The 19,666-nt window shown below is 44.1% G+C and overlaps 1 protein-coding gene across 1 annotated transcript; it reads left to right on the top strand.

The window, feature by feature from the left end:
- Positions 1 to 11,233: 11,233 nt before the first annotated feature.
- VIM (vimentin) lies at positions 11,234 to 19,234 on the top strand. The gene is made up of 9 exons (XM_003786784.3): positions 11,234 to 11,989; positions 12,636 to 12,696; positions 15,340 to 15,435; positions 15,523 to 15,684; positions 16,075 to 16,200; positions 16,533 to 16,753; positions 17,203 to 17,246; positions 17,636 to 17,721; positions 18,870 to 19,234. The coding sequence occupies exons 1-9, from the start codon at positions 11,427 to 11,429 to the stop codon at positions 18,909 to 18,911; spliced, it is 1,401 nt and encodes a 466-aa protein (XP_003786832.1). The 5' UTR covers positions 11,234 to 11,426; the 3' UTR covers positions 18,912 to 19,234.
- Positions 19,235 to 19,666: the final 432 nt, after the last annotated feature.

The raw sequence follows: 19,666 nt of genomic DNA, 5'->3' as shown, positions 1-19,666 counted from the left end.
GTTCTACCTTTCAAGTAGCAATTTATCCCAGAAAATACTGACCTTTCATTCTGATCACCACGAGGCCATTAAATTTCAAAGTACGGGCCAGCCAATGAGTAAGATGCTACTTAGAAACAAACCTAGGCCGTCCAAATGGAGTTTTTCTGTCTTGTTCCAAAGAAAAGAAAACAGAAGCATAATGGTACGGTTAGTGAATACTCAGATCCTCAAATAAGTCATTCTGTATGAGCATGAGTCACACAAACTACTTCCTTAGTGATAAAAGTTGCCTAAGTTACGCCAATGCCTCCTAGGCTGAGAGGTACACAGGCGGCATGTTGGGTTTCAAACCCAAACCCACAGTAGACACAGTCACTTCCTTTACTTAATTGCTAACTGCTCTTCCCAACTGCAGTTTGGAGCCTGTGTTTTCTGTAGTAACCCAGCAACTAGTGATTATGCTATATTTTATCAAGGAGCACAAAACAGTCAACTTTACATTTCCATGGATTTCAGAGTCAAAGTCGATGCTCTGCCTTTAAGAGTTGTTAGTAAACTATCGAGGCAGCCACATAATTATGCAAGACTCAAAATAAGTTAACAGAGAAGAAAGGGGTAGATTTGGGGCCCCCTGAGAGAAGGAAGGTGTATTCATTTCTCTGTTCTTAGCACTTCGCAGAGGGCTTGACCCACGTGAGGACTCAAAATACCTCTGCGGAATGGAGTTGCTGGTTCTCTTCAAAATAATCCAATCTATTATACGTATGAAATACTCATGGCACTACTGAGTTAGAATGTCACCAGACTTTTTGACACTTGTCTGCATTCATTTCCCTACATCCCCTCTTGGCCTCTGATAGGCGTGCTGTAGCCCTGGCACACACGGGAAGTACTTTAAGCATGTCCTATTTTATGGTAAAGCTGGTGCTGATATGCATGACTTAGAAAAATCTGGCATACAAAAAACAATAAGATCAGTACTGCACAAGAAAATTTAAATACTGGGTAGTTAACTCATATAATCAGGAATGCTGCTTTGGCTTGACCTTGAAAATCTTGGTTGCCCTGTAATTCCCGGAATCTCCTCTCACTCCGCCAAACTCTCCCATTTATTCTCGGATTGCACAATATTAGTACTAAAGTAGAGCTAAAATATTAGTAAATCTCCCTAAAATTCAGACTAAAAGAAAGTATGGGGAGAAAGTGTTTTTACTTATGGAAGTAATATTTTTTCAAAAAATGGGTTCAATTTCTTTCTTCTCCATTAGCAAATGTGGCTAAGCATGTCTATTCATTTCTCTGGTAAGCAGGATTCAAATGTCATAATTATCAATTCATTCCGGTGGATTGAGTCAGATTTAAGAAATGAGATATCCACAGAAAACCCCTAAAAATGCCTTTGGACTTCTTGATGACTCATTGGGGACACAAAATTCTCTGAATTAAAATGGGCCCCATTTCCGCATCAGAACAGGAAAAAAAGAAATAGTCTAATGAGGTAGACAGACACCATAATAAGAACATCAAAGAGACCTCAGGACATCATTAACAGTAGTATGAAATTCCCTGGGCATATCACCTACCTTAGTCCAGTGAGATTTAGAGTTTGGGGTCTGGGGTCAGAAGTCCTGGGTTCAAAATCCAGGTCTGACATTTCCTGTCTGGATTAACTTGAGTGAGCTACATAAACTCTCTGTGCCTCAACTTCTTGTCAAATAGGGCTGTTGAGGGTATTAACATGTTAAATAAAGTAGGCACTCAATACACTAAGCAATCATTACAATTACCATTTTCCTGTCTGAGCCAGACTCCAGCTCTACTCATAATGTCAAAGCAGGCTTGGTCATCATTGTTTCAAGTTCACTGAAGGACTCATAGTCACTCAGGACTGTGAATGTCAGCCTAGAATTAGCAAAAGAAAACCCCTGATCCACACATGTGGATTCTTTTAATCACATGTGTCTATACTGCCAAAGTTCTAAAGATGCCATAGGAGTAAGTTATAGCATCAGTGCAATTTTTCATGATTTATCTCATGAAGACCATGTACTTAATCTCACTGAGCTCCAATTCCATATTTATCCTCCGTATTCCACATGTCCCTATGAATCACATGAGTGTGCGTATTTCCAGTACTTAGCTAACTAGAAATATGAAAGCTTACTCAGTGGTTTAGAAACCATTGCAGTAGATTTAGGAAGAGGGCTGCCAAGCCCTGTATTCTGCCATACTTAACTCCAAATGGTCTTTCTGTCCTTACATTTTGTTATTGCTTTAATAATTTCATAAATCTTTTTGCCTCACATAGTTTTACCATTATGTTATTTTATTTCTTCCATTTGCTACATGACTTCATTTGGGATTACTTTGTGTGTTTTTTTTCCTCTATAGTTTATCTTTTGATTTTTCATTTCTTTCTTTCTTTTTTTTGAGACAGAGTCTCACTATGTTGCCCTCGGTAGAGTGCTATAGCATCACAGCTCACAGCAACCTCAAACTCTTGGGCTTAAGTGATTCTCTTGCCTTGGCCTCCCAAGTATAGCTGGGACTACAGGTGCCTGCCACAATGCCCAGCTATTGTTTTTATTGTTGTCATTGTTTAGCTGGGCTGGGCTGGGTTAAACCCACCAGCCTTGGTGTATGTGGCCAGTGCCCTATCCACCGAGCTACGGTCACCACCTCGTTTCTTTTTTTTATTATTGTTTGGGATTCCTTGAAGGTACAAAGAATTAGGTTAAACCGATTGCATTTGTTAGATAAAGTCCCTCTTATTATTGTGTCCCACCCCCAAGAGGTGTGGCATGCACTGTGACCCCCATCCCCCTCCCTCCTCCTCTGTTCCTGCTATCTCATTCCCTTAAACCCTCCCCCCCCCATATTAGCTCATCTACTACCTTCATATTAGAATTGAGTACTATTAACCTGGATGGAGGTGGAACACATTCTTCTTAGTAAAGCATCACAAGAATGGAGAAGCAAGAATCCAATGTATTCATTTCTTTTTTTAATTTCAAAATATTATGGGGATAATGTTTTTGGTTACATGGATGGCTTATGTAATGCTTAAGTCAGGGTTATAAGCGTGCCCATCACCCAGATGATATTTTCATCCAACTCCTCTTCTTCCCTCCCCACTGCTTAATTTCCACGGAGTTTTACGTCCCTCTGTGCACATGTGTGTTCATTGGTTAGTTCCAATTCAATGGCAAGTATACACAGGCTTTGTTTTTCCATCCTTTAGACAACTTTGCTTAAGATAATGGTCTCCAGTTCCATCCAAATTGTTCCAAAAGACATTAATTCACCCTCCTTTCAAGGCTGAGTAGTACTCCATGGTATCCATATGCCACATTTTATTAATCCACTCATGTGTTGGTGGGCACTGGATTGATTCCACATCTTTGCAATTGTGAATTGTGCTACAATAAACATTCAAGTGCAGGTGTCTTTTTTTTTTTTTTTTTTTTGAGACAGAGCCTCAAGCTGTCCCCCTGGGTAGAGTGTCGTGGCATTACAGCTCACAGCAACCTCCAACTCCTGGGCTCAAGCGAGTCTCCTGCCTCCACCTCCCAAGTAGCTGGGATTACAGGCGCCCGCCACAATGCCCGGCTATTTTTTGGTTGCAGCCGTCGTCGTTGTTTGGCAGGTCCGGGCTGGGGATTCGAACCCGCCACCTTAGGTGTACGTGGCTGGCACCTTAGCCGGTTGAGCTATAGGCGCCGAGCCGCAGGTGTCTTTTTGATAAAATGACTTTGCTTCTTTGGGTAGACACCCAACAGTGGGCTGGCTCAGTCAGATGGTAGGTCTACTTCAGTTCCTTGACAGACCTCCATACTGTTTTCCATAGAGGCTGTACTAATTCACAGTCCCAGCATTGGTGTATAAACATTCCCTTCTCTCTGCATCCATGCCAGCATCTATTGGTTTTGGATGTTTTAATAAAAGCCATTCTAACTGTGGTACCGTGATAGCTCATTGTAGTTTTGATTTGCATTTCCCCAATGGTTTGTGACATTGATCATTTTTTCATATGATTGCTAGTCATCTGTCTATTTTCTTTTCAAAATAGTCTGTTCACATCTTTTGCCCACATTTCCTTGGGGTTCTTTTTTTTCTTGCTGGTTGGCTTGAGTTCTTTATAGCTCTTGGTGACCAGCCCTTTGTTGGATATATAGGTTGTGAATATTTCATCTCATTTAGTAGATTGTCTGCTCAGCTGTGCTGAAGGTTTTTGATTCAATCAATGCCCCTTTATTGATTTTTGTTGTTTCTGGGATTGCCATTAGGGTCTTCTTCATAAATGCTTTACCTAGGCTGATATCTAGAAACTGATATTCATTTCTGACCTTCACAAATCATATTGATCTTTGTCATCATAATTAGAAACTGAAGCTTCGTGGGGCATATTTTTAACTCTGAGTTTATCAAACATTTTCACAAGTAAACGTAATATCCAATATGCTGAAGAAAATCATTTCACTGGATGAATGACTGTGATATGCTACAGTTAAGGCATCTCCCAATGGTCCATTTCTGGAAATATTCATCAATTAACTTATCACTTTTAATAAGTAGGATGGAGTTCTTTTATCATTCCTAAATATACAGGTAAGAGGTGATCTATAGAGGTGACCAATGTTTCCTTTCCAATGTCACAGGTCATTATAAAGACAAATTCAGTTCTTTAAGAGAAAATTGGGTTACAAAACAAAATTATTAGTAGTAGTAGATCTCTTATATAAATATCTCCAGAAAAAAAATTTCTACCACTTAGAAACTATATGACATCCTTGATATAAGCAAAGTAAATTCCCAAGATGTCAATGCACTTGTCAAATTTTATAGAGTAACATGACCTTTTCTTTATCATTTAAAAAAAGGCAAAAATAACTTTATAACCCACTAGGTGAACACCTCTAATTTTCTTGTAGTAGTCTCAGTTAGCCAGTAACTAAATTGTGATGCTGTCTTTTAGGGATCTTTCAAACGACATTGCTTTTGATCAAATGAACGAATACTGAAAATCTAGCTTCACTTCTTTATCTAGTATAACCTGGAATGTTTTTTCACTAAGTTTTCCATCGATATGTTAATTAACATCTTTTGTTCCTTTCATCTGTCAGAGATTGTGAAATAGACCTTGATTGAGTTAAAAATTATACATAGTTCTAAAGAGAACTATTATCTGTCTCCCCAAAATGTTGAAAGACATCTCTGGCTCGGCTCTTACAGTGGTTATGGTGCCAGCCACATACACTGATGCTGTGGGTTCGAAACCAGCCCGGTCTAGCTAAAACAACAATGACAACCACAATAAAAAATAGCCGGGCATTGTGGTGGCTGAGGCAAGAGAATTGCTGAAGCCCACAAGTTTGAGGTTGCTGTGAGCTGTGATGCCACAGCACTCTACCGGGGGCAACATAGTGAGACTCTGTCTCAAAAAAAAAAAAAAAAGAAAAGAAAGACAGCTCTCAGAAAATAGCTTTAAGTTCCTTTTCCTCTGACTTTTTAAAAACTACTTTAGAGAATACTGAAGAAGCCCCTGATTTTATGTTAGCTGTGGAAACCAGACTAACACACTCAGTGCTTCTAAAGGATAACACAAGATGATGGACATTAACTATTCCTTAAGGAAACAGATTAGAAATGCAATAGGACCTAAAACCACACGATCCAGGTGTACTTCACCTTCATGAGACTTTATATAAGCAAAGGTTGGGCAATCTGAAAATCAGCTTCTACTTCTAATTAATTTCCTATCTAAATATTTCTGCCTGGAATAGGTCTATTCTCTCAGTAACCCTGTCCAGAAGGCTGAGAGCCCATTTGATTTTGCTTGTTCTTCCCTGACTTCAGAACCTCTAGCGATCATTGCTGCTTCCGGCTCCCTTTACCAACTCACTTTATCTACCACAAGCAGCCCTTGAATCAGTTTCTCCAATTCAGCCTTCATCTCCTAAAATACAGCTACAAGCGCGTCTTTCTGTTAGTCAAAAATTGCAGTGAATTCCCACTACCCACCAGCTTAATGACCAACTCCTTTCTCTGGTATTTAGTCTTCCAACGCCTGGTCCCATGTTAGCTTTCAGGTCTCCTCCTCCCCGACAGCTGCTCCATAATCCAGCAACTCCAAGACTCTTGCTGTCCCCTCAATGTCCCTAGCACTCTCTCATCTATACAATTTTTACTTAGACTGTGCAATCAGTGTAGAGTCTCCTTTCTCTACCATAAGAAGCTGTAGAAATTATACCCATTCCTCAAATACCACCATATTCCAGTGTCCCTCAAACAGATATGATTATTTCTTCATCTAAACTCTTCAGCATTCAGTTCCCATCTCCACCCTGGCACTCACTCACCACATTGTGGCTACACGTTACAGTTCTTTACTCGCTTCTTAATTCTTCCACAAGGCTACGAGTTCCCTAGAGGCATAAAAAGTTACTTACTTTTAATGAATAAACTGAGAAGCAGGGCAGGCAGTGTAACAAAATGGACACATCTATCTGTTGAATGGACTACTACAAGGAAAGTCCTGAGGGTAGGGAAAGAGCATATTTATAGAACAGGGGAAGCAGGGAGCCCTAGTGAAATTGGTGCCTGGTGGGGAACAATGGAAAATGAGGATGGATGTACATTCTTAGTGTAGCTTTCAAAGGCCTCCGGTTACCTATGAGCCTCACCCTCTTCTTTAGCAAAGGTGTATTTATTCCCCCGGGTGACTGTTTTGTGTGTTCCTTTTACTGAGTGTTGTCTCTCTGTACACACGCACACATATGCAGACTCAACTCTATACGTCAAGAAGTTTTGGGCCGTGACTGCCTTGTTCACCTTCCGCAGTGCCTAGCAGAGTGCCAGGCAAATATTCAGTAAATATGTTCTGAGTAAACAAAAGTTGTAGATCATAATGCCTCCTAAAGATTAAATGCAATCATGGCTAAAGTCACTAGCACAAGGCTTAAGCACAACCAGCCACAGTAAATATTAGTCTCCCGTTTCCTTCTTTCCTTTTACAAACTACTCACACATCAATTCACACCTTCAACTCATGTGCCTCACTTGTCTCTAGCCACTAGAGCTCAAATGGAGAAAAATCCCTGCCTTCATGAAGCTCACCTTCTAGCAAGGGACTAAGCAATTCTCTTTGGATCACCAGGGAGTCTTAAGAATGCAGGATTTAAGAAAAGGGGGCTGGACCTCAGCCACAGATACACTGTGGGGAGAAAGGGAAAGGAGGAAGGGAAAACACTTGCAGTATCGCAGGAATGATGCAGGAAAGGAATTGGAGATGAGTGGCCGCAACAGAACAGGCGTGAATCTAGGAAGCTGTAGGACGTGATACCCACTGGATCCGAGGGATCCAACAGTAAGGAACGGGCAATGATGAAAGTTGCCAATGTTGCGACGTTGCTATGTTGCCCTGAACACACAGGAAAGTTGAGAAGGGAAGCTGCTGTGGCGGTGGGTTTTAGGGCTTGAGAAGAGCTAAGCCAAGTTTTGCACGTGATGCTTCTGCAAAGACAGATGAAGACGAGGTGAAAATGTTGAATGCACGAGTAAAAATTTAGAGTGCAGGTGAAAATAAATCTCCCTTCTTTTATAGTGTGGATCACTGTATATCACGTGAACAAAATAAAATATGCTATTCTAGGTGTCTGCCAAATTCCTCTAGGAATTCGCTCCTTCAGAGCAAGAGCCATGTTGATCAACCTGTCCTCCTTCAGTTCCTGGAACACAGTAGGTCTCTAAGATGTGTGAACTGAACCAGTGGATAGTAAGCATAATTTCCTCTTCAAGGCAAAGAGAAAAGACAAGTGCATTTATAATCAGAAAAGCCTCAATCCGAATTCTTGCCCCCTTCTTTCCTCCTCTCCTAGTCAGACAGCCACGAGAAAACTGTCAGCTTTAGTCTCAGTCTCATTTCCGAAATGGATGAGCGAGTGTGTCTTGCGGGATGCTGTGAGACCATTCAGTTAAATGGATACACAGCGCCTGCCTTTTACAGGAGGAGGCATGAAAACTAAAGTTCTTATTGTATTATTTATTGTTATCCTGATTCCCATGCTTTTCACTGTGGTTTTTGCTCTGGCACTTTACCCACCACCTCATTTCTAACATTCCATCCAGACAGTCCCGTAAGCTGCTGTCCTCTTGATGTGACCTCCTGCCAGCCGGCTTTCCCAAAGCCTCCATAGGTCACTAAGCTCCTGTCCACACGGCTGGCTGGTCTGTCAGTTCAAGTCACCCAATTCAACTGACATCGCCACAGCTTGCAAATTCCAAAATCACTGTCAGTACGTTAGATGTGGTCATGTTTAAGCCTGGCCTACAGATTGTACCACCAGGCCCTTATTCACACATAACTCACATCGTGTGGTGGTTTAAAGCAGTGTCCCCATCTAGCACTTCTGAGATAGGTCGTTATAGCAATCAAAAAATAAATATGAAAACCGAGACTATGTCGGTGTACTGGTTACTTCTAAAAGGGACCTAAGAACACAGGGGGAGGAGATAGCAGGCTGAGTTATCTTACTCGAGGGTGTGAGATCGGACGTACTGATTTTTGTCAATGATGGCTATCGTCAATTGATCTGAGGCTCTGTGCATCTTCCCTCAGAATGGAATGAATTCTTAAGTCTCATGCATTTTAGGAGAATGGGTGAAAGTATTTTTGCAGCTTTTACCTCTCTTGCAGCTCACCCCAAACGACGGCAATTTCTAATAAGAAGCACACTGAACTCTGTATGTGCATAGGTGTGTGGATGTGGTACCTACATATATTTTTATGTATTTTGTAAATATTAACCAAATATAGCAGCTGTGGCAAGGGAGCGGCCTATCGCAGCCCTTAGACTACAGAATGGGGACCGGTTAGGACAAAGGGGCTCTGATGGTGAGGAGGGCCAGAGCCCATTCCAGAAGATGTCATCGCAGCCCTGGGGAATCTGCTATGAGCACCAGCAGGGAACAGCAGCCCTCTGCACCACTGACTGTCCCTCCTTTTCCACAGAGAGTATCAGTGAGTGTCCCCAAGCAGCGCTGCTGCCTTACCCTGGGATCAGCACCAGCAGGAGTGAGGGCCACCCTCTTTTCCTCCCATAGGGATATCCCTTTCTCACCCTAAGGGTTCCGGGCAGGCTCACAATGGTGACATTTGCTGAGCAGTGGTTTGTATAAAGGGCTCTCAGAGAGAGCACCATGGTGATGTGTGGAGCATAGGCGAGTCCTCCTGGGCGCCAAGCCCCAGGAATGCTTATGGGGAATGACCCCTAGCCTCCCAGGGAATGAGAATAAAAGGAGCCACAGCAGGCCAGCTGGGCCAGCTGAGGGCCTGCAGCTCCACTGGCCAGAACTAACTCCATAGGGTAAACAAGGTACTGCCTGAAGGAGGAGTGTCCAAAGAAACAAGAACAAATCCTTCACTGGGCTCCAAACTACTTTTCTCAAATGCCTGGTAACCTCCTGTACCCCTGCCCTGCCCCCACCCCCCAAAGAGAGACTTTTTTCCTCCTGTTTATCCACTGTAGAATCAATGTTCTGCAGGTAATGCTTTCAATGTCCCATAAATCTTCTGAATTCTAAAAAAGCAAAAACAAACAAACAAAAAAGCCCCCAAACCCTGAGCTTTTTCAATTGCTCCTTAATCACAGGAAGCCTGGATTGCCTTTCATTCTTCACTTCCCTTGGAGGGTAACTACTCATTTCTGTGTGTCCCTAATATTGAAACATTAGCCCTTGAGCCAAATGATTTCCAGGGAAAGGTTAAAGTGATGGAGTCAGAGTACTCCTTCTGCGTCCTGGAACTGAAGTTTTGTTCTGCGGACAATTTTCTCTCTCTCAGTCCAAGGCCAAGTGTACGAATTCTTGTGGAAAACAGGACCTGTGTGACATTCCCCAGACAAGCCACCAGAATCCTGCACTCTGCCTCTCTGTCCCAAAAGTAACACATAAATCTATTTCCTCCAAACATCCCCGTCATTTGAGTTATATAATTGCCTTTGATTCGAACGCATTCATCAAACCGGGGTTCTTAAGCAACACATAATTAATTCTTTAATTGGCTCAGATTATACCTTTAATGAGCTCCACTAGCAGAAAAACCAGTGATCACTGATTTTGAAACTGCGGACGTTGAGTTTCCTCTTTCACCTAGAACTCTCAGACCTTGCTAAAAAGTCGGGTGTGGCTTCATGGGGGGAGGGGGAGAGCGGGAGGAGACCGGAGGGAAGGGTGGGAGGGAACTTTGCAGAAAAAGCTTCCCGGGAGTGAATTCCCGATCCCAGAGGCCCGCGTTTGGCGGCTCTCCAGGGTCTGCAGAAGTTTCTGGGTAATGAGAAGCCCCACTCTGGGGCAAAGCCAGGCTTTGGCGAGTACTTTAGAAGTTAGGGTCGCTCTTGTCTCTTTCCAAGGCCGGACAGCACACGTCAAAGTTGCAGCCCAGCTCCAAGTGGGTAAAACTTAAAGCAAAGTGTGCGCCCGGGCAGCGTAGACTTGAGTCCATCTCGTCTAACGGTTTTCCCTGAACCGCTAAGAGCCCTCAACCTCGGCGGGGCAGCCAGACTCAGTGAGTCACTGCAGGTGACTCAGCTACCCCACCTCTCTCCCTTGGGCTTTCCTAGTAGCTTCAGCCGCCCGAAGCTGGACTGAATCCGTTAGGTCTCCAAACAGGAACCGCCCCCCACCCCCGACAGATTAGGCGCGGGCTGGAGTTGTCCCTAATTCAAAGCGGGCACTGGGCGAGGCCTCGCGGGGCCTGAGCCCTGCGTCCCGCTGTACGCAACCCCACGCTGCGCTCCAATCTCGGGCGCTCTTTGTTTCTTTCTCCGCGCGGTGCAATCGGCAGGATCCCGCTCTGCCCCTCTTCCCCTTCTCTGCCCGCGGGTTCCCCGCCTCTTCCCCTACTCCCAGCTGACCGCAGCTCGGTGGCTGCCACGCGCCCCTCCCACCCGCGCGCCTAGTCCCACGCCCCTTTGGCTCGGTGTTTGAGACCCCTCCGGTCCAGGCTGGACGCGTCCCCCTCCACAGCGCGACCCCGCCTTTTTCAGCACCCAGGCGTGAGCAAAGCTGGGGCCATGGTCAGGAAAGCCCCCGAAAGTCCCAGCCCAGCCCAAAAAGTAACGGGACCCTGCTCAGTCCCGGGCCGGGGAGGAGGAAGGCTGGAGGGCACCCCCGCCCCAAGCCCCCGCCCACCTTCCCGGCTGCTAAGCGGGTCCCCATTGGCTGGCGGGCTCCGCGGATGGGAGGGACCCTCCTTTCTAGCCAGATTATATATAAACAGCGCCTTTGGCGGGGTCCCGTCCTCTGCCACTCTCGCTCCGGGGTCCCAGCGCCAGAGACACAGCAGCGCTCCCACCGCCCACACCCGCCGCGCCCTAGCTCGCCTCACCTCCCGGAGCCCGTTCGCACCGCTGCAGCTGCCCAGCCCACCACCATCCTCTGCAGCCATGTCCACCAGGTCCGTGTCCTCGTCCTCCTACCGCAGGATGTTCGGTGGCCCCGGCACCGCGAGCCGGCCGAGCTCCAACCGGAGCTACGTGACCACGTCCACCCGCACCTACAGCCTGGGCAGCGCGCTGCGCCCCAGCACCAGCCGCAGCCTCTACTCCTCGTCCCCAGGCGGCGCGTATGTCACCCGTTCCTCGGCCGTGCGCCTGCGGAGCAGCGTGCCCGGCGTGCGGCTGCTGCAGGACTCCGTGGACTTCTCGCTGGCCGACGCCATCAACACCGAGTTCAAGAACACCCGCACCAACGAGAAGGTGGAGCTGCAGGAGCTGAATGACCGCTTCGCCAACTACATCGATAAGGTGCGCTTCCTGGAGCAGCAGAACAAGATCCTGCTGGCCGAGCTCGAGCAGCTCAAGGGCCAGGGCAAGTCGCGCCTGGGGGACCTCTACGAGGAGGAGATGCGGGAGCTGCGCCGGCAGGTGGACCAGCTCACCAACGACAAGGCCCGCGTCGAGGTGGAGCGCGACAACCTGACCGAGGACATCATGAGGCTCCGGGAGAAGTAAGGCAGCGCCCATGGGGCCTCGGGAGGGGTGCACGAGGGAGGGGGGCAGCGAGGGGCTGCCACGCCCTTGAGGATGTGGCCCTGGCGGCAGCTGCTCGGGGGACAACGGGGAGCGGGGCGGTGGCTGCGGCGGCGCAGCCCCGCCCTGAACCCAGACCTCGCTGCAAGAGTTTCCCTTCTGCTGCCACTTGTTGCTCAAGAGCGCTGGGTTGCAAGTTAACAGATTTCTTAAAACCATCCCTTTGCAGCTGAAGGCCCTTTGTCACAATGAGAGCGATTCCCCCAAACTTTTAGAAAGTTTCCTGGCCCTTTTCTGGCGGGCTGCCAGGCACCGGGTGGGAGGAGGCAGGAGGGGACCGCGGTGGAGGAAGCGAGACAAAGGGATGGCCCAGGCTCTTCGAGGGCGGGGGAGGTGGGCGCGGTTCTCGGGCAGGCCGGTGCAAGGAAGGTGATTGCCTTTCTACCCTGTCACCGAGTCCCGCTGAAACCCGCCGAGAGCAGGTCTGCAAGCCGCAGGAGCCGGCTGCCCGCGGAGGATTCGCAGCGGGTCTCGGCCACCGCGCGGCTACGTGGTGCTTGGGTGTGGCCGCCCCGCCCCTGGCGGTTTCGCGGTTCCCCTTTGGTTAACGTGCGACTGTTTCAGATTACAGGAGGAGATGCTTCAGAGGGAGGAAGCTGAGAGCACCCTGCAATCGTTCAGACAGGTTTGTACTCTTTCTTCCCACCCGTGGCCGCCGGACCCCACCCAACCAACCCACCGGCAGTTCTAAAAGTTACTTAACCCTCGTCTAAAAGGCGCAGAGCTGCACGACTGCGCAGGAAGCCCCCTAGTGGCAGAGGGACCACAGATTGGAGCTTTTCTTGATTTAAAAAAAAAAAGTAATTCAAACCTAGAATGATTTAAAACGTTCCTTAGGGCAGAAAGCCTTTAACTTTTTACTTTGTTTCAAGACTTTTTTTTTCCAAAAAAAAAAAATGTTTTCTGGCTCATTTTGCAACACATTGACATTCTGATTTCAAATAGTTCCAGTTTGATGTAGATTGTGGTTTTGCTCAAGTCAAGTTGTCTAATTCTTACAAGGCCACAAAAAAAGTCACATCCTGTAGTTTAAAATATAAAATGTATGGAGGATAAAAAATTTAACTGGAATTGAGCCAGCAAGTTTCTTTTCTTCTCTGCAAGTTCTCTTGTGGCATTAAAGTGAGATGAAAGTATCTCAATGCACAACGATTTTGTGATCTAATAAGGGTGAACAGGAGCCATCTGTCCTCCTCGGCTGAAGGGTATTAATGGTTTCTACGGGATTCACTATGGAATGTAGATACAGACATTCTGGCAAGTGTGGTAGCTCTGGACAGAAATAATAGGAGCCTTTGTGTTCCCAGAGAAGCTTTGCAACAGGCTACATTTTTATTGAATATGTAATGATGTAAGCACAGTTCTAATTGGACACAAGTATTTGCTAACATCCGTTATCTAATATCTGGCCCAGACTTGTGAAGTATGTGATGTGAAAAGTTCTTAAAGAATAACCTCACATTTGAGAGGCGTCTTGGTTGGGTTCTCGTATTCTTTGACATACTTTCTCCATAAATAAAAAATAAATAAATAAACCTAAGGCTGAAAAAAAAGTGGAATTTTAAGTCAAGGATTTTTACTCTAAAGTTAGATGGACTTAAAAGGAATTTTAACTTGGGCGGTGCCTGTGGCTCAGTCGGTAGGGCGCTGGCCCCATATACTGAGGGTGGCGGGTTCAAACCCAGCCCCAACCAAACTGCAACAAAAAAATAACCGGGCGTTGTGGCGGGCGCCTGTAGTCCCAGCTACTCAGGAGGCTGAGGCAAGAGAATCGCCTAAGCCCAAGAGCTGGAGGTTGCTGTGAGCTGTGATGCCATGGCAGTCTACCAAGGATGACAAAGTGAGACTCTGTTTCTCCAAAAAAAAAAGGATTTTTAACTTAATATTGGAATGCAAAAGCAATAAGATTTCCAATACAGTTTATATATAATATTAGCTGCAAATTACTCTGAGATGAATAGGCTAGCTAGGGTAATATTTTGAAGCTGAAATACACTCACCTAATTAATTTAAACACAGCAGTGTGTGGTTCGTTTTATTCCTTGAACATTTGTGATTATCGTAAGTGTAATGTTTTCTGCAGAGTAGTAAGTTAATATAAAGCGAAATTAATATAAAAGATCCTCTGTTTAGGAATTAGGCAATTCTCTTCAATATAATAGATTGCTGCATTGAATGTTCTTTGAGAGGTTAGAAAAGATATCTTTTTTAGGGCTTAACATGCAAAAATGAATGCTTTCCTCATGTCAGGGCTTTCTATTATCACCCACTCTCCCTTCACTTTTCCACGAAGGTAGTAGAAGAGATTCAACAGTTTAGTACTCTAAGGCTATCAACGGCACTCCAAATATAACTACTTATAACATCAGCATTTCTCATGGCAGTCCCTTGATGGGAAATAAAATCTTAGTTGCAAGATTACATATTCTGATTTGGAATGTAGCACTTTGCAAATGGACAGAGAGAGAGAGAGAGAGCTAGGTCAGCAAGAATTCTACATATTATCTGCAAGTTTTTGACCAGTTATTCTGAAACAGGCCAAGGAACTGAGTTGATACAGTGGCAAGTGGAAAAGATAGACCCGCCCTTCTGAGATGAGTCAGGCTCGTCTCAGGGGAACAATCCTCCAGAGAAAACCAGATACAGTTCAGAGTTACATTTCCTTTCCTGATTCTCCTGCACTGCATCTGTGACAGTGCATATCCTGAATTACAGTATCAAATAGCTACTGATGTCAATCTAACCTAGTCCTCTAGATGCCAGATGACTAGTATTCGCTTTGGATCTTAAGGATAAGTTTCGGGAGATTTGAGCGTAGAAAAAAAAACAGTTAAAACTTTTGAAGCACAGTTTCTGACCTCCCCATACTCAGGAATACATGAGGTGGGAAATCTGGCTGAACTCTCACTGTGTTAGTCCATAAAATTCCGAAACAAACCTTAAAAATGCTGTGGCATTGATTTTCTCCATTAAAAAAATTTTGTAAATGTCACTGGTAAAATGTGGATTCGGTAATGCCGGAGTGCAGTTTACCATGTCTGTGGACATTTATTTAAAGTTCACTTGTCTGATCGCCACCTTGAGTGGGCCACAATTTGAGTGTATTCATGAAAAGGAGAAAGCATGGTATATTATAGCACTGAATGACTTACAAACACCTTTTCTGGTGTTTGGAGACTAAGTTCAAATGCTTAATTTATGATGAATAAATGAGATAAGCTGTGACTTTCTCATCTTCCATGTACCATCTTTTCTCTTTTCAAAATAGGATGTTGACAATGCATCTTTGGCACGTCTGGACCTTGAACGTAAAGTGGAATCCTTGCAAGAAGAGATCGCCTTCCTGAAGAAACTGCACGATGAGGTTAGTGGAGTAATTTCTAGCCAATGAATGAAGGTGAAGGTGCTTCTGGACCTGGCGTAGCTGACCTTCTGCTTGTTCTTTCTTCAGGAAATCCAGGAGCTGCAGGCCCAGATTCAGGACCAACATGTCCAAATCGACATGGATGTTTCCAAACCTGACCTCACGGCTGCCCTGCGTGACGTGCGTCAGCAATATGAAAGTGTGGCTGCCAAGAACCTTCAGGAGGCAGAAGAATGGTACAAGTCCAAGGTATGAAACATGTTAGCGTAGCCTGAACAAAAGAAAAGCATCGTGTTCTGAAAATACTGTCCCTGTCTGTGACTCTGACATGTTCTTCAGCTCCAGTCGAAAGCTGGCTTTCACTTCTTATTTGTATTGCCTCCTTTAGGATAACAGACTTTTTCCACTAACTTTACTTCCAAGTAAACCCCAACACCATGCCCCTGACCTCTCCCATATTTAATGAGCACTGGAGAGAGTGAATTCTCTTTGCAAATATCAATGCCAGCATTCTACTGCTCTTTGGGCTTTCACATTAGAAATGTGGACCTATCCTGGAGCATACTGAGTGAGCATCATGACTCTCAGAGTCAAAGACTTGAATGTGGGTAATCCACACCTCTAACTTCTTCCCGACAGTTTGCGGACCTCTCTGAGGCTGCTAACCGGAACAATGATGCCTTGCGCCAAGCGAAGCAGGAATCCAATGAGTACCGGAGACAGGTGCAGTCCCTCACCTGCGAAGTGGATGCCCTTAAAGGAACTGTGAGTACCAGTCCGGAGGAAGGAGGGGAAGTTATGACCCATTCTATGGACCCAGGTGAATAGTGATACCTGAACAAAATGTCAAGTGAAGAAAAATTTCTGTTTTAACTCAAAGAAAAGCAGTTATCATAACAGACTCACAAAGCACTTGGTAAAGACCTTAAAGGTCTTAGCTTGCACGTATTATTATGTCTAACGAGGACTTAGTCCTTGTACTCTCCGGCCAAAATTAGAGTAGTCATCATCTGCCACTGAAGGGGATTGTGGCGGGTGGTTCTGGGAATAGCTGGGGTTTTCTGGAAAATAACATCGGAAACCTTTCTCACCTGCAGAACGAGTCCCTGGAACGCCAGATGCGTGAAATGGAAGAGAACTTTGCTGTCGAAGCTGCTAACTACCAAGACACTATTGGCCGCTTGCAGGATGAGATTCAGAACATGAAGGAAGAAATGGCCCGTCACCTTCGTGAATACCAAGACCTGCTCAATGTTAAGATGGCTCTTGACATTGAGATCGCCACCTACAGGAAGCTGCTGGAAGGGGAGGAAAGCAGGTAAAGCTGGTTTGCATGAATTAATAGCTGCCACCGGCCAGGAACTATGCCCCTTGCTTCCAGTGTATTATCTCATTTATCTCAGAGTTATTGCTTTAAGGCAGCTAATTTCCACTCTTCATAGGCGAGGAACTTAGGTTCAAAGAGAATGACTTCCCCGAGTTATAATTAATCAGTAGCAGAGCTGGGATTTGAACCCTCAACTCTGTCAAAGCCTATACTCTCTTCATTCCATAATGCCCCCTCCCCAGTTTGTGCCCCTATGAAAAAAAAAGAACTTGTAGTAAAATAAATGTGTTATTGGGACCAATCATGGTTAATGCTTCTGAAGCAAATTCCTAACGTATGAAGATAACAGTAAATTTTCCTGTTTGATGAATACAAGTACTATGTAAATTTCTTTCTTTTAAAGTTGTTTTCCAACAATTTTACTGTTTTTCTATTTATAGGATTTCCCTGCCTCTTCCAAACTTTGCCTCCCTGAACCTGAGAGGTAAGAATTTTACTTCCCTTTATGAAAAATGTTGGCAGTTTATAACCATTGTGTTTAGGGTAAAGCACTCTTTTTTTTTTTTTTTTTTTTTTTAACAATACCTGAAAAATGCCATCTAAGGGAAAATTCTGTAAAACTTCTATAATTTCAAACCCAAGTATTCTCCTGGCTTCTATCCTTTAAGTTAAATGTAAATTCTACTTTATTTCTTCCTCCTGGAAGTACTTAGCTCATCCTGATGTGTATGCAAACAGAAAATATTCTAGAATTATTTTGAAAGTAGCACTTTAAGAAATAGCAAAAACGTCATAATTGTTTGAGCCACATGATTACTCAGTTTTTTAAAAACAACTCTTTTGTACTCACCTTGGACCTGTTTATTTATTCAGAAACCAATCTGGATTCACTCCCTCTGGTGGACACCCACTCAAAGAGGACCCTTCTGATTAAGACCGTTGAAACTAGAGATGGACAGGTTGGTGTCTTTTAAGTCAAACCTGGCGTAGTCTAAGACAGCCATTGATATTTATTTTAAATCGATATGTCTGCATCTCAGATTTTATAGCCAGCTAATCCGAGAGGTTCAGTTTCTACTTCTGCCTGTTAAAGAAAGAATAAGCTGCTTCTCCCAGGACCACTCACAGCCACCTAATTATCTGGCTCCTAAATATGATGAATACCTACCCATCTTCTTCCTGCACCCCCAAATTAGTGATTTGCTTAGTTGAAATGGGAGCAAGCCTCCCTTAAATTACTTCCTGGACTACCCCCATATCAGGGATGTTTTGATCCTAGACACATGGCCTTCTCCTGCTTCCATGCCTGTTGGATAGCACAGGATATGCCGTGTAATTAGTTAGTTTCTTGTTACCTTTTCTGTTACCAGGAAAGAAATGGTTGCCATTTACCATAATCTTCATGGTAAGAAGCTTTCTTGTGCACATAAATTTAAAATGTACTTGCGGTACATTTTAATTTGACTCCATTAAGCTTTGCTTCATAGGAATATTAAGCATCCTTCATAAACCCAGTTTTTTTTCCTTTGGTTTTTTTTTTTTTTTTTTTTTGGTCACCCTGGGTAGAGTACTATGGCATAATAGCTCAGAGCAACCACAAACTCTTGGGCTCAAGTGATTCTCTTGCCTCAGCCTCCCGAGTAGCTGGACTACAGGCGCCTCCCACAATTCCTGGCTATTTTTTTAGAGATGGGGTCTCGCTGTGGCTCAGGCTGTTCTTGAACTCTTGAGCTCAAGCAGGCCACCCACCTCCACCTCCCAGAGTGCTAGGGTTATAGGTGTGAGCCACTGTGCCAGGCTACAAAAAAGTTTTTTAAAAAAGTTTTTTGTTGTTGTCACAGCATTCCAAGGGATGCTTATTATCCCCTGTAGGTGAGAAGCATCTTGTATCCATCGGTTTCTCAGCTTTTTGGCTAAGATTAAGTGGTTGTCAAATGTATGTGGTATCTGTCCCTCCTAGCTATAAGCATTGTAGAACCAACATCCCCTCCCAACTTACACAACAAAGCATAAGTTGAATGAGATTTCTTTTTGCCATGATTTGTGGGATCATTCAATCTTCAGTATGTATTATTGTGTTTGATTTGAGTTTTCTCTTTTTTAACAGGTTATCAATGAAACTTCTCAGCATCACGATGATCTTGAATAGAAATTGCACACACTCAGTGCAGCAATATATTACCAGCAAGAATAAAAAAGCAATGTGTATCCTATAGGAACATCTTCCAAGTGCCTTTCTGCAGTTTTTCAGGAGCGCAAGATAGATTTTGAATAGCTATAAGCTCTAGTTCTTAACCACCAACACTCCTAAAAGATTTAGAAAAAAACGTTTACACCATAATCTAGTTTATGAAGAAGTCTTGTGCTAGAATACTTTTTAAAAAGTATTTTTGAATACCATTAAAACTGCTTTTTTCCCCATGAAGTATTCAATCTACTGGGTTCTGCTTCAATAAATCTTTGGTAAAACTCTTCTGGTGTGTTACTTATTTGATAATCCCTGAACGATTCTCTAGTTGGTCTTACTGGTTAGTCATTAAAATCATGTTTAGGTTAACTCGATAAATTCATAAATTCATTTATGCTTGATCTAGTTTTTCAATTTTTTAATTTTGCCATTTTAGTAGGCTCCATTTATCTTTAAGTGTCATATAATGAAAGAAAAATTTTAAAAATGATGCTAGGTCTTTCGTAGAATGAGTTCACCTGAGTCTGTGTTTATGTGTGATTGTGATTCTAACAAATAGATTTCCAAAACTTAAAAAATAATAGAAATGAAAACCTTTTTCTTTCCTTCCTCCCTCCCTCCCTCCCTCCCTTCTTTTCTCTACTTTTTCTTTTCTTCTTTCCTTCCTTCTTTCTCTTCTTTCTTTTCTTTTTTTTTTTTTTTTTTTGAGACAGAGC

Source organism: Otolemur garnettii, unplaced genomic scaffold, assembly GCF_000181295.1.
Source record: "Otolemur garnettii isolate 467f Iridium unplaced genomic scaffold, OtoGar3 scaffold00019, whole genome shotgun sequence".
Lineage (NCBI taxonomy): Eukaryota > Metazoa > Chordata > Mammalia > Primates > Galagidae > Otolemur > Otolemur garnettii.
Note: the sequence above shows the minus strand (reverse complement) of the source record. Positions and strands in the feature narration are given on the sequence as shown.

Excerpts from the sequence above, each read along its gene's own strand:
- VIM (XM_003786784.3), top strand. The coding sequence starts at position 11,427 with ATGTCCACCAGGTCCGTGTCCTCGTCCTCCTACCGCAGGATGTTCGGT. Across the intron at positions 16,754-17,202 it reads CTGGAAGGGGAGGAAAGCAG|GATTTCCCTGCCTCTTCCAA; the intron begins GTAAAGCTGGTT and ends TTCTATTTATAG. Across the intron at positions 17,722-18,869 it reads TTGAAACTAGAGATGGACAG|GTTATCAATGAAACTTCTCA; the intron begins GTTGGTGTCTTT and ends CTTTTTTAACAG.